The 17,651-nt window shown below is 32.3% G+C and overlaps 1 protein-coding gene across 1 annotated transcript; it reads left to right on the top strand.

Moving 5' to 3' along the window:
- The first annotated feature begins 8,170 nt into the window (after positions 1-8,170).
- On the top strand, positions 8,171-15,995 carry LOC123655702 (acyl-CoA Delta-9 desaturase). The gene is made up of 6 exons (XM_045591456.1): positions 8,171-8,339; positions 10,792-10,922; positions 11,544-11,749; positions 13,605-13,790; positions 15,171-15,277; positions 15,767-15,995. Exons 1-6 carry the CDS (start codon positions 8,186-8,188, stop codon positions 15,961-15,963), a joined length of 981 nt encoding a protein of 326 aa, XP_045447412.1. The 5' UTR covers positions 8,171-8,185; the 3' UTR covers positions 15,964-15,995.
- The last annotated feature ends 1,656 nt before the right edge of the window (positions 15,996-17,651 follow it).

Raw genomic sequence — 17,651 nt, forward strand, 5'->3', positions numbered from 1 at the left:
AGGGCTAGAGAAACACAGGTAGCAATAACTCGGTAATTTGACAATAAAAAAATTGAGTGAAATACCATTTAAGAAACCTCATGAAGTGGGCATCTTTTTTAAACTATGGGCCACCAAGGTTTTTTTATATCACAGGTGCTCAAACTTTATCTAAAAAAATTCGAATACAGTATTTTTCATTTTTAAGTATTTAAAAAAAAGAAACAGTTGTGGCTAGAAATATTTTGTAATGCGCGTTAGCAATGCCAATTATCCACGGTTATTTCCAGAGAAAATCAATTCATCATTACAGCCTATACAGTCCACTGCTGGACATAGGCCTCCACAAGTTTACGCCAAAAATAACGTGAACTCATGTGTGTTGCCCATAGTCACCACGCTGGGCAGGCGGGTTGGTGACCGCAGGGCTGGCTTTGTCGCACCGAAGACACTGCTGCCCGACTTCGGCCTGTGTATTTCAAAGCCAGTAGTTGGATGGTTATCCCGCCACCGGTCGGCTTTGTAAGTTCCAAGGTGGTAGTGAAACTGTGTTATACCTTAGTCGCCTCTTACGACACCCACGGGAAGAGAGGGGGTGGCTATATTCTTTAGTACCGTAGCCAAACAGTATACAATACAGAGAAAATCAATTCGTTATTATTGAATTTGCAGCCGTAGTGCCCAAAAGTTTGAACAAAGGTATCGAATTTCGTACTTAATTTTTTTTAAATAGATCCTAGACTGTTACAGATAGATTAATTTTTATTTTTTTTCTGGGTTGGCCCTGTGGAGGGGCCATAAGTACCTGCGGGGTTATCCATTAATTACCGGACATTCTCTATATATATTATACTATAGGTACCTACCATTTCGTTTATGTGCCCTTTTACCATTATAAAAATCGTAATCTTTTAATGAGATGTAATGAGTCTAAAATTTAGAGAAAATAATTATGCTACTTATTTTCATTTCATTATAAGTATACCTAATAGGTTCAGTGTGATTTCAGTGTTTAATAAAGTCAAATTGAATTAGATGAATCTGAGCTAGAAGAATCTGTCTTTACTTTTTTGGGTTTCTGATTATAAGCAAATTATATATTTCTCATTTGTATTCAGTCTGAGTTTTTATAAAAAAAGAAAAAAACAATTAGTGTGCGTTAAGGGGTCATCCATAAATTACATCACACGAATTTCTCAATTTTTCGACCCTTCCCCCGCCTTCGTTACTGATGGTCACATTTATAAGACCTCACCTTCCTAGTGTGGCATCACATATATTGTAATTTTGCATTAGCAAACTGATGACAGTTTCCACATTTTTTTTATTTTCATTTTAATAAAAATCAATTCGCCAACAAAACAAATAAAACTTATTTTGTAAGTTAGTTATTGATAGTTAGTTGAAATACCGTGTTTTCGTACTTACGTTTTGATATTATTATCTTTGGAAATGTCACAGATGTCACAAAATTTTGGACCCCTCCCAACCCCTTGTCACACAATGTCATACTTCGTCGACGTGTCTTAACGTGTGAAGTAATTTATAGAAGGCCCCTAAGCGTAGGTATATTTAAATTTTTAAGGCCATTTTTAAAAAAATTATATTAATCGTATTCTTATTTCTTCAATATACGTGTTTAAATGAATGCCATTATTTTCTATATTGATTGCAAACAAAACGATTACTCATCAACACAAAGTGTTTTGTTCGCTAGTTCCTACAAAAATATTTTTGTGTAGTAATGCCAATGTAACGTAGTAACGCTGCTTTCTTTAGGGAAAGCCAAAGGTTAAAATAAATCCATTGTATTTAAATGCAAAATGTTCCTGGAATATAATTATAAGGTAACCATAATGTGACATATAATTTAATTTAAATAAGTTAATGAAGACACGAACCAGTGACTTAGCATTACCTAAACTTTTAGATAGTTACAATGTTATTTGAGATTAAGCATATCTAGATTTCTCGTTTCTTTTACACATACATACCTATATCATTTTTGCAAGAGGTTAATTTGATGCATCAGTGAATTTGTTGCGTACGCGTACCTAAATAAGTGTGTTAACACTCACATTATATATTTGCGTTTGAGTATGTCAAATCATAATTTTTGATATTAATTAATTAATAGAGAAATGTTTATTTTTAGGTAAATTATATGATTTTGAAGTAACGGTTACAAAATATTATTGATTGATCATCATTATATTACTAAGCACATTTATATATAGGTATAATATATTGAACTTTGAATGGGTTCAACATTTGTGTGGGTCAATATCGAAATAATATCATGGATATATTGTTTACGTATTACACGTTATATACACTTTTTAACCGACTTCCAAAATTGAGTACTTTTAACGAGGTGGACCGATTTTGATGATTAGTTTTTTAATCGAAAAATTCTGCTTTTCATGTGGTCTTTTGAGTTATCTATAATAATGCGTATTTACTTGACTGTTTTTTCGTCTACCTACGTTGTAAAATATTGCTTGTCGATCTAAATGAAGTCGGATTTTTCCGTTTTCGAGCAAACACAATATTATTATGTCATGTAATTTGTACTTTTCCAAAATACAACTTTTAATAAGATTTAGCATCTCATCTCCATAATGATTAGCGTATGAGTGATATGTAAAAATTTATATAAATAAAAATTAATGTTGTTAACGCGCATAACTCGAGAATGCCTCGACCAATTCGGCTAATTTATTTTTTTGTAGTCGCCTCTTACGACAGTGCCGTAGCCACACAGCCAAAACTAAATGCTTGAAGACAAAAGTCTTCGAGCAATGCGTCCTGCCTGTGGTAACATACGGAGCCTTGACGTGGACACTGACGAAGGGACTGATCCACAAGTTTAAAGTCACTCAACCTGCAATGGAACGGGCTATGCTTCGGGTTTCTCTCAAAGATAGGATTAGAAATGAGACTATCCGCGAGAGACCAAAACTAACCGACATAGCCCACAGAATTAGTAAGTTGAAGTGGCAGTGAGCTGGTCATCTGTGTCGTAGGATCGATGGCCGTTGGAGCAGACGGGTCCTGGAGTGGAGACCGCGTGTTGCCAAACACAGTGTGGGACGTCCTCTGGCCCGTTGGACCGACGATCTACGTCAGATTGCCGGTGTGGGCTGGATGAGAATTGCGGAAAATCGGGATGTCTGACGCGAACTTGAAGAGGCCTATGTCCAGCAGTGGACTGCAATAGGCTGAACTGACTGAACTGACTGAATTATTTATATGTTCCTTAAGGCCCACAGAAGGTTTTGATACTTAAAAAAATACTATTAACTTATAACAGAGCGATGTCTGTCCGGGCAGCTAGTTACGAAAATAAAATAGAACAATTTATTTGTTTTAAACGTAGTTTCGTCGTAGTTCGTCGTGTTTGTTATATATCATATATATTAATACGCTAAGGTTAAGATGTTTGCTTTTTAGAAAAAACCCCACAATTACTACACATAAATTATAAATCATTTTATAAATAATTGCTTGCTCTACAGGCATCAACAACAAAAAAAAATTATTGCATTTTTTGTAAATTAATTAATTAAGTATTAAAATTATGACGGCTTTAATTTTGAAACAACGTCAATATGATTGACGGTCGGTAAATTTGTTCAATTTCAGGCTATTTTTATCTCAGATCAACGCGCGTAAAACTACGGGGCTCTGCTAGCCCTTTAATATTTTTATGACAAATCTCAGTAATTTGTAGCTATTTGTCAAACCAAATCATAAGCAGAGTTTTTATCAGTACGCAAAATAGCGATCAGTCAAATATTAAAAATGTTTTAATAAGTACTTACAGCCTAAAAGGTTAAACTAAATGATGTAACAAATATTTATCTACAATTTTACTGTCATGTTGTTATCTGAAATCAATAACACATTAAATTAACGTGTCAAAAAGCGTACAAAGCACTTGGGTTTGTTATAAGACAATCAGCAAGATTCTCTAACAAAGAATCAATTTTAATATTATACTTTGCTTTTATTCGCAGTACATTGGAATACAATGCTTTAATCTGGAATCCACACGAAAAACTTTATAAAACCTTAGTTGAGCGAGTGCAAAAAAAGTTTGCCCGTTATTTGTTCTTTAAACTATATGGTTACTATCCTTATTTGTATCCCTCTCTTTATGTGAATGGTATGGTGGGCTTGGATACACTTGAGCTAAGGCGAAAGTGTGCCCTTATGCTCCACTACTACCATTTACTAAATAATAAAATAGATAACCCTACGACATTGGGGGCATGTGGTATATGCGCACCGCGCTGTGCGGTCATGAGGCGCTCCCGGCCGCTGTTCGCGGTGGAGTGTGTGCGGACGCAAGCTGCTCGGAGCGCCCCAACGCAGTCAGCCCTTCGCTTACTTAATAATATGTTGGCCTCCAATAGTAGTATTGATATATTCGCTATGAATTCGTCTGAATTTGTTAAATCTTGCTTTAAGTATTTAGAATTATGTTAATGTGTATACTCGTATTATAAGATAAATTGTTATTTCTTTAATGTATTTGTTGTAGTGTTATTAATTTATGCTTGTTTATTGTACGCCTTGGTTGTAAACTGTAAGTGCAATAAATGTAAACTGTAATAAATAAATAAATAAATAAATAACAAAACAAATATTTTACAAGAAATTAAACTTATTAGTGTTGCTAGTTTTGAGAAAAGGATTTACCTAACAATATTTAGTTTATTTCTTGTCAGAAAAATGATTTAAAAATATTTTTTATCAGTAATTATAATCATGACAAATAATTTACGTTTAGTTTTGTTTTTATTACTTTTCAAAATATAATTATTGTATGTTTCGAAATTTCTGTCATAAATATATCATCATCATCATTCCAGCCTATTGCAGTCCACTGCTGGACATAGGCCTCCACAAGTTCGCGCCAAAAATGCTTGAACTCAAGTGTGTTACCCATAGTCACCACGCTGGGCAGGCGGGTTGGTGACCGCAGGGCTGGCTTTGTCGCACCGAAGACGCTCCTGCCCGTCTTCGGCATGTGTGTTTCAAAGCCAGCGGCTAGATGATTATCCCGCCATCGGTCGGCTTCCTAAGTTTCAAGGTGGTAGTGGAACCTTGTTATCCCTTAGTCGCCTCTTACGACATCCACGGGAAGAGAGGGGGTGGCTATATTCTTTGGTGCCGTAGCCACACAGCACCATAACTATATATATAACCCATAAATATATATATTGCGGAAAACTGGGATGTCTAGCGCGAACTTGGGGAGGCCTATGTCCAGCAGTGGGCTGCAATAGGCTGAAATGATGATGATGATGATGATAAGTGCCAAATGAGCACAGATGATTTCGCCAATGAATGTTTGTCTGTATGTCCTTTATAGAATCGTAAACTATGCATTTGATCATGTCATGATCTTCAACAGAGTGTTGTGCATGAGCCCACAAAGGTCTCTGAGTTGGTACGACCAAAAAATAAATAAATAAAGCGTATCAAGGCGGGCAGCTAGTTTGTAATAAATGGATATACGTGTAAAACAAATGACAGCAGCAAAGCTAACTAATAATAATCCGTAGGACTCTCGTCGAGGGATACGTAATACTCGTATTGACGTATTTTGGTAAAAAAATTAATATCAAAATATAATTTCAGTTTCATACGTAGTGTTTAATAAAATAATTTATTATTGCTCTAAGTATGTGAGTAACACGCTGTTGAAAAGGATAATATAAAAAGTACATACCGAAAAAAAATTGAACTCTCGTACAAAGAAAACTTGTCAAAAGTTGTTCGAGATAAGCCCGATAATAACATTATCCGTTAAATGTAAGACTGAGAACGTTCAGGAAAAATAAATATTGTGGGTCTTGTATGATACAGCGTTTTCAGTAAATAGGCTAAGCCTATAAATAAATATTTATCATATGAAATACAATGAAGCTAGTAACATTACAGTGTCGCATTGTACTTTTTAAAACAGGAAGGAATGTGTGCCTAAGTTATATTTCTACATACATTAAAATCGTAAAGTCAAGTCAAAAGGTGTAACAAATGCCCAAAAAAATTATTTTAAAAAAAACCAAAGAAGGTCAATAATTAACATATGACCTTCGCTGTCGCTCATTGCCAACTTCTTTGATCTTCCATGAATTGAACCAATAATAAATGAATAAAAATATTTGCCTTGTTTTATAAACTACTAAATTTTTTATTGAAACAAAAAATATATATATAAGGAAAAAGGATAAAAAGTCATCACTGACCAACATTTAGAACACGTTTGAATTTTGACTGGCGTCTATTTACAATCCGTCGCATTGCAAGGACATCAAAGAGATTGACTCTTTTGACAGAATACATGGTGAAATTACGTTTTTATTATATAAAGGTATAACATAAACAATCGACAGTTACTTTTAAACCAAAATTCATCCTTAAATGTTTTAAACAAAATCAACACACAGATATGTATTTACCTACTTACCTAGTACATTAAAATAGACCAGTGAATAATTTTGTAAAGCTCTGTGTACCTAACTAGTCCTACTACATAGAAAGATTTTATTTTACTTCAATTAAAAACATACAAAGTAGTAGTCCAAACTACTGGTTATAAAATGTTTTAATACCAGTAGTAAATCTCGGAAATCATTCTAATAACTATACTAAATAAAACAAAAGAATACACGAAACATGTTCTGACATATTATATATTAACATAGTTCATGAATATGATTTACCTGCTTAACGTATACACACGTATAAGTATAAAGACCATTGCAACATGACAATTCAGTTCTTTGCCACACTTGCGTACATACACACGTACCTAAAACGTCAAACATTTTATATTCAGCGTCAAAACTATCATGTTTATTGAATTATAAAATTTAATGATTAGTTTCTCTTGTGCAGTTTTTTTATTAATGGAGTAATTTATTTTAACGGATAAATCCAAAGATTCTTCATTGGCGTGTTTCACATGTAAGTAAAAATTATTTATACATAAGTTACAACAGAAGCTATTGTTACCAATTTCTGTCAATCATTGGAATTGATACGAAACACGATACCATTTCTATATTTATTTTTCTATGAAAAATTATACATAAATATCTTAGTTAACCAAACCCTACTCTTATTATGTATTACTTTTATTATGTTTTCTTTTAACTAATTCTACAAATTTATCGTGAATAGTAAAAATTAATAGACTTTATAAATCGGTTCACGTAAAGATTCTCTTTGAATCAATTGATTACTTCTTATTACGTTTGTGATTTCTGTGACACAAATATATTCGCCGCATAAAATCTGTTCATTGCTAAATGCAATGAACAGTTTTTATGCGTAGTAGTAGTTAATAATCACTTTATGAATTAATTATGCAAACGGACAAATAAACATATGTCTAAAATACGAACTAGACATGACCTTCATACAACTTCTTAATGGATAAAAATTATTTTATATCTACTTTAGTATGTGTTAGTATGAAAATTCCTGACCAGACTACATTATATTCGGCAACCGCCTTTCAACCTAGACTTAGACTAGCTGACAACCCTATGTCATCTTATTCGCAATGAAACAGCACTCATTTTGATGTATAATTTTTTTATTAAACATATGGATGAAAGTAACTAGTTTATATATATAAAATATACCTGTTTTATACCTGCCATCCCAGTACTTTTGCCAGGAAAATAATAGACAAACCAACGTTTGCATTTTGTACCGGCTTCATACTCTCCGTAGGTATTAAATTTCTTCTTTAAATTCATAGGTGCAAAGTAAAAATAAATTATTCAATTTTGAATTAATTCTAGTATGGCCAGGAATTTTTGGTCAAATCTTTCGTGATTATTTTTCTAATGTACTAAAATAAATATAAAATTATTTTGATGAAGTGAAGTTCTCTAGTTCGGATCTCCTGCTATATATATATATATATATATATATATATATATATATATATATATATAGATATATATATCTGTGCGCTTTTAATGTATATTTTTAAATCTTCATCCTATTATAATAACCAAAAATCAGAATCAGAATATTTGAATCATTACCTATTTATATAAGAAGAAAAGTATGTCAAAATATACCTAATAATGCAAATAATACCATATAAATCATGTTTTTAATTAATGAAGTGATTTTTCACGAAACATTGTATACAAAAGTTTCAGGTACATTCAAAATGACAGCGACATCTACAGAGGATCTGACGAAGTTAAGTACATCAAGGGAGCCTAATTGGCCCGCAGTTCTCTTCTTTATACACATACACCTCCTTTCATTATATGGAATTTGGTTAATTATATTTGAAGCAAAGTTGTTAACAACCGCACTTTGTAAGTATGTTTATTTATTTTATTTATGTTTTGAGAATTTAAATAATATCTTATGTTTTATATGTCTAATTATTTATTATTCATTTATTTATAATATTTTTTAATTTATATATATATATATATATATATATATATATATATATATATATATATACACATAAGATTAAATTATATTAATTGTTATATGTAGTATAAAACAGCAATTTTGCAATACCCACTTCAAAATGCATCGAAGGTTAATTTTACACTTATGTCTATTCTACTAAAAAAATCACAAATATTCTTGAAGGTTTATATTCGACCAAAAATTAGTTATAACTTAAACGCAACAGAGACTATAAAATATTATTAAAATACTAAAAAATAAATTTGTTTTAGTAAATTTTTTCCCAAACATACCTAACCCTAGAATCGCAATTATCCCTGTCTTAGAAGAATTTTTCTTTCAATTTCTAATTGTTTCAAGTTACTTAAGTTTTTAATGTTCATATCGTTTTTGTTAAACATGTGGTGTTTACCTGTAAGTAGTTGATACATTTAATTTCGTAATATTTGTAATTATTATTGAGTTGCATTAGTGTAAATAACCGTAGGTAAATATATTAAATAAAATAAAACAAACTGTTGAACACCAGGTCGCCTAAATTTATGCTATCCCTCAATGCAATGAACACAAAATCATAATTTTTGTTGGAATATTCAAAATAAACATTGTTTGCACTTGTAATAATAAAAAAAAAGTTTTTAGAGTGTATTAGCGTACAAAAAGATAGTAAAACAACTCTTACAAAATCATCACAGTGAGCAAATAAAATCTCGATTCCATGGATTTTCTCTTTACATTATAAAGAATAATTTCCCATGATACACGTACATACTTGTCATAGAACACTATTTTAATCATACTATCTGCCCGGACAGACTTCGTTCTGTCAAAAGTTAATAGTATTTTTTTTAATAGTATTATTAAGGAACATACAAAAAAAATTAGCGGAATTGATCGAGCCATCCTCGAGTTATGCGCAACATTCAATTTTTTATATATATAGATAGATAGATATGTCTTGAGTTAATATAGATTTAATATTTATATTAAATTATATTATAATATTTTTTTAATGATATCACAAATATTACTAAACAACCGATCAGGTGTAGTGGTGCGAGTAGTCACCTAAAGCACCGATGATTTGCGGGTTCGATTTCCGCTCAGGATGGACATTTGTAACTGTACAAAATTTTCTTTCTGGTTTGGATGTCTGTCCTTGTGGGTCTCCCCACCGTGCCCCGGGAATACGTTAAGCCGTCGGTCTAGTTTGTTATCATAAATACCTGATAACGATCGTTACTCATAATAGGGAATATATCTGCCAACCCGCAGTGGACCAGCATGGTGGATTAAGCTCCAATCCTTCTCCTACATGGAGAAAGAGGCCTATGCCCAACAGTGGAATGTTGCAGGCTGAATGCAGTATTCGTAATATATTTCTACATATGACGAAAATAAGCTGTATGGCTACAGCAATAAAGAATATAGCCACCCCCTCTCTTCCCGTGTGTGTCGTAAGAGGCGACTAAGAGATAACACAGTTCCACTACCACCTTGGAACTTATAAAGCCAACCGATGGCAGGATGACCATCCAACTGTTGGCTTTGAAATACAAACAGCCCTGCGGTCACCAACCCGCCTGCCCAGCGTGGTGACTATGAGCAACACATAAGTTCGCGCCATTTTTGACGCGCAACTGGTGGAAGCCTATGTCCAACAGTGGACTGCGATAGGCTGTAGTGATATTCGAATAATAAATTAAATATGTATTACAATTTTGTACAACATACAGTTCATTTCAAACACATTGTATACATATAACAAGATAACGTAAGACATTGACAATTTATATATTATATTAAAAAAAAAATGTTACTGTACGTAACTCGTTTCAAATTATTTCAGACCAAATGCATAGAGTTATGTCACCGATCTTACAATGTTTACATAATTTTTATAATATCTTATTTCTAACAAAAAAATCGATTTTATACGTAATAAATTACGCTGTAATTACACCCAATGCATACATTTAAGTATCTCTTCTACTAAAAATGGCGTATTGCATTCCGGAGTAAAAGTTTTATAGATCCCAGTTTCATTTAAATTTATTCTTTAGTTTTCTTAGTCATTGTACAAACAGAAAAACGGTCAATTTTTGAAGTAAAACTTCTTTACGCACACTTGACTAGGGGAGTTAGCTGTTGACGTGACGAGAGCGTTATGAAAAGTGTGCTCGAGTAAGGCGAACGGAGCAAGATTGTAACGGATGATATGTGTTTCCATAGGAATCAATATATGATTGGGTTCTAAATTATAGATTTCACCATGCTTATTTTAAGACAGATATAGATTCTTATGATTGAATTGTAGAAAATGATTTTATATTTCTTTTGTTTTAGTGGTAGCTCTCACACTTTTGGCAATATTGGGAGTAACGACAGGTGCACATAGATTATGGGCTCATAGTACTTATAAAGCTAACACTAACTTGCGAATAGCCCTAATGCTTCTTCAAACCATGGCCGGACAAGTAAGTGCCTAAGATAGAGCTAAGTTCACGTTTTGTTTACATTCTTTTATTCTCACTGTAATAACTCTTTAAGTGGTCAAGTAATTCAAATGTCAGTACTACTTTTTCAAGTTAACTAATATCAATAAAGATGGAAATTTTCGTATTTTTTATATGTATACACGACCAAAAATAGGTTCAAATTGAAATTGTTGAGTATAAAAGTAGCGTATACAATATTCTTAACAACTTTAGACCAATATTATTTTCATAATTAATTTTATTTCCACGGTAGTTCCATAAAAAATATTTATTATTTATTATATAAAACTTATTTGATATCTGGCCAAGTTTTTTTTTTTGAGATTATATCGATTTATTTCAAAGAACTTTCCAATTTGGTGTAATCATTCGGAAATTATGCGCGGAAATACATTTCGTCAATTAACTTTTATTTATATAGATATCCAACACTTGATTACTTAAAATTAAACAAAAAGTTTGGAGTATTTACACATCATTATGAATTGCTATTCGATGTTGCAATTAGGAAAGAAATATTGTATACGTAATGTAATTTTATCCTATATTTATTTGTGTGAATTTCTTTTTCATTGTAACGGATGACACGTGTTTCCATAGGGATCAATATATGATTGGGTTCAGAATCATAGATTTCACCATGCTTATTTCAAGACAGATATAGATCCTTATGATTGTAGAAAAGGATTCCTTTACGCACATTTCCTGACTAGAATAAGAAAACATAGTCAGTATCAAGAGGCATTGAAAAACTCTATTGATATGTCAGATCTTGAGGATGATTCAGTCGTAATGTTTCAAAAAAGGTAACTATCTGTTTTTGTTTAAAACTATCTGGGCCCGCGACTTCGCCCGCATGGAATTTAACGAAAAAGTTATTGTTCAGTTTGCAGAGTTATAAAAAAAAATCTAAAATAAAAGTAGCCTAAGTTCCTCCTTATTACATCAGCTATCTACCAGTAAAAGTCCAGTCATATAGGTCCACCCGTTTAAGAGATTAACCGGAAACAGAGAGACAGGCAGACAGACAAAAATTTTAAAAAAATATTATTTTGGTATATGTACCGTGTATACATCCATATGCATTTAGTAAAAAGCGGTTTCTTTAATATTACAAACAGACACTCCAATTTTATTTATTTGTTCAGATGTATAGATGTATAGTTTTTACTATGTTAAATGACCATACAAAAGTGCTTTTGTAGTTTTCTTGACAAAGATTTCTTTTACTGAAGTAAAACTTCTTTACGCACTCTTGACTTGGGGAGTAAGCTGATGAATGCGTGACGAAAGTGTTACGAAAAGTGTGATCGAGCGAGGCGTTACAACGAAAGTTGAGAGGGAGATATAAGTTAGTGAAGATAGAAAGAGAGAGAGCTACGTTTCGTATATTACCCTAGACCAAGAAAGAGGTGCGAGCGCATTAAAGTTCAGGTAAAGAAGTTTTACTTCAGTCGTGTGTCCAAAGCACACTCGTTTTTTTATGTCATTTATCTCTTCTTTATCTATGATATATTTATATGTGCAGCATCTAACTGATTACATAATAGATTTTTTTGTACCAACCTCTATTTAATGGTTTCTATTAATATTGTAATTTCAAAAAGTATGTTTATATATATAAAAAAAAATATTGACAATAGAACAGAAATAAAAAGCGCAACTAAATGCAAAACGCTGTTTATATATTGCTAAATCAACAGAAATATAACGCAATATTCGCCAATGCTAATACGTTTAATGATGACACATCATTACTATATAATATCGATTTGAGTGTCAAATTATACTTTTCAAGAATATCGCGTAATATTTATGCAATATATATCTAAACTAATTAATTCTTATATTTATCTATATTTTTTGATTTATTTTATTACTACTAGCTGTTCCCGCGACTTCGTCCGCGTGCAATTTAACAAAAAAGTTATTTTTCAGTTCGCAGAGTTACAAAATAAATAGTTTTCTAAAATAAAAGTAGCCTAAGTTACTCTTTATTACATCAGCTATTTGCTAGTGACAGTCCCGTCAAAATCGGTCCAGCCGTTTCAGAGATTTGCCGGAACAAACAGACAGACAGACAGACAGGCAGACCAAAATTGTAAAAAAATATTATTTTGGTATATGTACCATGGACACATCCACATGCATTTAGTAAAAAGCGGTTATTTTAATATTACAAACAGACACTCTAATTTTATTTATTTGATTAGATTATTTTTCGTTAAATTTAATTTGACGCCCCTTCCTACTACTCCTCTGTCTAAGATTTTGTCTGGAAGAAATTCCATTGTTAGCGAAAATGCCGCCTTTATATCATATCAAGTTATATGTTATGTTACTATTTTGTATTAATGTGCAAAAATAAAAATAAATAAAAATAAATTAAATTTGCAAAATGTTAACATTAATAAGTAACTCTGTCGGTGTCACCTATGCCATATAATCCAAAGCTAAGCTATGACATTTAATTCATTAATAGTTAAGAGCTTGGAGAAAGCCTATTATGATAATGTTCGTCACTCTTTTGGTACGTAACTACCAACCAAGCCTCGATTGTGAGAGAGAGAAATGAATTAAACTCTGACCTACCTAAAACCTGTTAAATTGAATGATTTATTCCGTAGTATAAAATGAAATATAGAAATTGCGTATTTTCAGATTTTATTGGATACTGTATGGAATCTTATTCCTCCTGCTGCCCCTGAACGCGCCTTTAGAATACTGGGACGACTCAGTCTTGTGCACAGTATTCATAATCGGTTTCTTTCGCTATGCATTAGTTCTACACGCCTCTTGGCTGCTAGAAAGTGGTGTTTGTGTTTGGGGACTTAAGGAAGGCGAAAAGTAAGTGTTTATTTCAGTCACTTCAGCATATCGCAGTCCACTGCTGGACATAGGCCTCCACAAGTTCGCGCCGAAAATGGCGTGAACTCATGTGTGTTTCCCATAGTCACCACGCTGGGCTGGCGGATTGGTGACCGAGTTTTTATTTACAACAATATTATACAATTCAACTATTTATTTGAATACATAGTAGATATGTCTATTTCTAGAATTAAATTTTAACACAACTAAGTACATATACTTATACTACTTGTGTATTTTTTTCTCTAAATAACTTACCTACGTGTATTTTTTTTAACATAAAAGCATCAAAATTATTTTTATTCATTTTATACAGCGCGCTCGCTAAAAAATCCTTTGCTTTAATACTACATTACATTTATACTTGAGAAAAAATTACATATTATTATTATACTGACTACGTTAGCTACTGACGGAAGGTCGAAAAAAAAGTCAATGTCAATTTCAATTTATTCATTCTAAGCATATATAACAATTTCAACTGTACATATTTTTAATGTCTATAAATTATGTTCTACTTGATGATAGTTGCCAGCAATAATGATGAGATAATTATTAAAACAGAATTCAAGTAAAAAATTGCAACTCTGCATTTACGTCAAAATGGGTCCAGTCATCGTTTGGTAGGTTTTGTTCCGATTGAGGAACTTTGTTACATCAGCAGTCCTCAATATGTGTAACTGACTTAATAATTAAACATATAACTAGTTTAACAAAAAACAAATATTTAACAAAAAGAACAGTTTTAGTTTTTGTAAGGAAACCATACTAAAATCGAGTTGTTTAAGTAAAATTTTCTGAAATCCTCGTCGATCTGACACACTTTTATTAAAATACTAAAGCCGTAAAAATTTCGTGTAAAAAAAAATGTTTTTATCTGCTCTCACGCGTGACTGGAGTTGCTTCTTAAGAATAATTACGTGATAATTACCAACAATAATACTCGTAAAGCGAAACATGAGTTGACGCTTGCTATTCGTATCGGTAGAGTAAATGCTGGTCTACTTTTATATCTATAATTTGCATAAACAGCTAAAAGCGCGGTAAAGCGTTACTTTAACGTCACCAAGAGGCAGCGGCTCTGATCGTCATCGTCAGTTGTTTCTTGCTATACTTTTCATACTCTCTATACTTTTCATACCATGGGCCTTACATGGGTTTTTTTAAGGACTAAACCCTGAAAACATTTCCTTTTTTGAAGACGATGCTTGTTTTTTCGACTTAGATCCCGCATAGGCTTAGCGGATTTTAGATCAACGCAGTAGCAGTTAATATAAAATAAGAACATATATATGTTTCCTATCTGCATATAAAGTGCTATATGAATTAAACAACAATAAACTATAAATTATTCGACAGGTACCCACCTGACTCAAACTCAGTTTTCCTGCTAAATAGGACCTTCTGGCCAGAATACCACTACATTTATCCCAACGATTACAAGTCTGGAGAATTTGGAACATATGGTAATAAGTTTGAAAAATGTGTCTCTTTTATAGATATTACTTTTTAATTATCTATTAATAGTACCAAGTAGCAATTATTAGTAGATTATTAACCAAGGGGATAAAGCAATGTCTTCTGTCGCGGGTGACGATTCAAATCGCGAGCGTAACGAAGGACTCGAGGTTTACTCCCGAGCGTAGCGAGGGTGTTAAAAACTTAAATCACGAGCGAAGCGAGGGATTTAAGACGAGTCCTGAGTGTATATTATGTTGTTATTATTTTTACCAGATGTATAAATAATAACAAAATAGTGCAATCAATTAGTTGGAAATACTTTCTAACTCTGCTATTTTTGATATAATTATAAAATTACATATATTATACATAATTTTGTTTAAATATGACATGGGATTATAATAGAGTAGCGGGGTCATCTGCTTCTCTTTTCTTCCTTATAAGAATCAAACATTTAAATTTTAGTAATTTATTATTGTTGTTTTTTTTTTCAGGGGCTGGATGTTCGACTGCTTTCATACGAGTGTACGCAGCCCTCGGTTTAGCTACAAATCTCTCTACGATTGAGTCCCGAACGCTACAGAAGGCTTTAGCGGATCACTTAAAATCTAAAATTCCATTAAATGAAAGTTTCAAGGACGCTATTGCAAAACAAACTCTGCCTGAAGATCATTTTCTTGTAACAAATTAAAAAATAACAATAATTAAAAAGAATGTAATGTATTTTTTTTTTAATTTATTTTTTAACATATTAGATAAAATTGTCGTTAAGGGGGACATACAGAAAACACAAATAATCCAAAACACTCCCAAAACGTGCATCTGTATTCAAGAAGAAGTCAATTTTCAAATCTATTTAAAAACTCCATGTCGTGAGAAAACTATATTAAATAATATACATTATTATTAATATATATTATATATAATAGTAAATTTTTTGTGCTTGTGATGAATATACAAAACCAGGGTGAATAATATCTTAAAAGAAGTGTAACTATGTTTTTACGAACACTACTCTTCTCTTACATATCGACAGTTGATAATACTTATTTACAAATTCGCCGTAAACGTCGCCTCAAATTTCGTCTTAATTCTTTCCGTTTATTCCAAGAAAATTCAGCTAAGCCTGTTATTAAGCAAAAAATAATTGGTTTTTTAATGTAAAATAATACGGAAGTACATATTAAAATGCGTGCTTTAGATGTTTTCTTTGAATTATTTACAAAAAAAAAAACACATTACACGCCATGTTGTTTTTACCAAACAAATACCCTTTACCAAACAGTTAATTTAACTGAAAAGGTCTTATGTAAAATCGATTAAAAGGTTTAACGTTGGTACACACTTTCTACATTTGATAGATTTAAAACCACATTCACATTGCTTTTAAATACACAGACAGGGCTGCGATGAAAAAGTTTTTCAGAAATTTTACATAAAACTTATAAATGTTGACCTCTTTATTACAAATATAAACTTTTTTTAATGTGTCCCGTCACAATTTTTCTTAATTGGCGTATATTGAAATCAATTTTCCATACATCGCTTACCTATATTAAATAACTTCTTAGCGGTAAATTAGCATTTTTATAATTTTATAGTAAGAGTAGACCATTTTTTTGAATTATATTGGTAAATGGGATAGTAGAGCAAGAAATATACATTGGAAAAAATCATATCAGCGTGTTAGAACAAAATTGGAAATTGAAATAAAAAATGTCATTAACCCGACTTTGATAGATCTGGTAGGTTGCTTCCACCACTTCATAACAAACTTGCAGACACACTTTAATCATACAGTTTGTTAAGCTTACAAATTAAATACAAACTACACTACTTACAATTACAAGCTTACATATTAATTTTTTACTTTTAAAAAGAGGAAAATACGACCCAATTAGCGAAAAAAAATGTGACTTTTATGGACCTAATGTAGTGTCAGTAAGAGTATATAGTTCGCTGTGTTGTTACGGCAGTAAAAATATAGCCAACCCCTCTCTTCCCGTGGGTGTCGTAAGAGGCGACTAAGGGATAACAAGGTTCCACAACCACCTTGGCACTTAAGAAGCCGACCGATGGCGGGATAACAATCCAACTGCTGGCTTTGAAATACACTGGCCGAAGACGGGCAGCAGCGTCTTCGGTGCGACAAAGCCAGTACTGCGGTCACCAACCCGCCTGCCCAGCGTGGTGACTATGGGCAAAACACATGAGTTCACGTTATTTTTGGCGTAAACTTGTGGAGGCCTATGTCCAGCAGATGACTGTATAGGCTGTAATGATGATGATTGATTGATGAAGGGATAAACCAGTTCCACTACCACCTTGGAACTTGACAAGCCGAGCGATGGCGGGATAACCATCCAACTGCTGGCTTTG

This window comes from Melitaea cinxia, chromosome 8, assembly GCF_905220565.1.
Source record: "Melitaea cinxia chromosome 8, ilMelCinx1.1, whole genome shotgun sequence".
NCBI lineage: Eukaryota > Metazoa > Arthropoda > Insecta > Lepidoptera > Nymphalidae > Melitaea > Melitaea cinxia.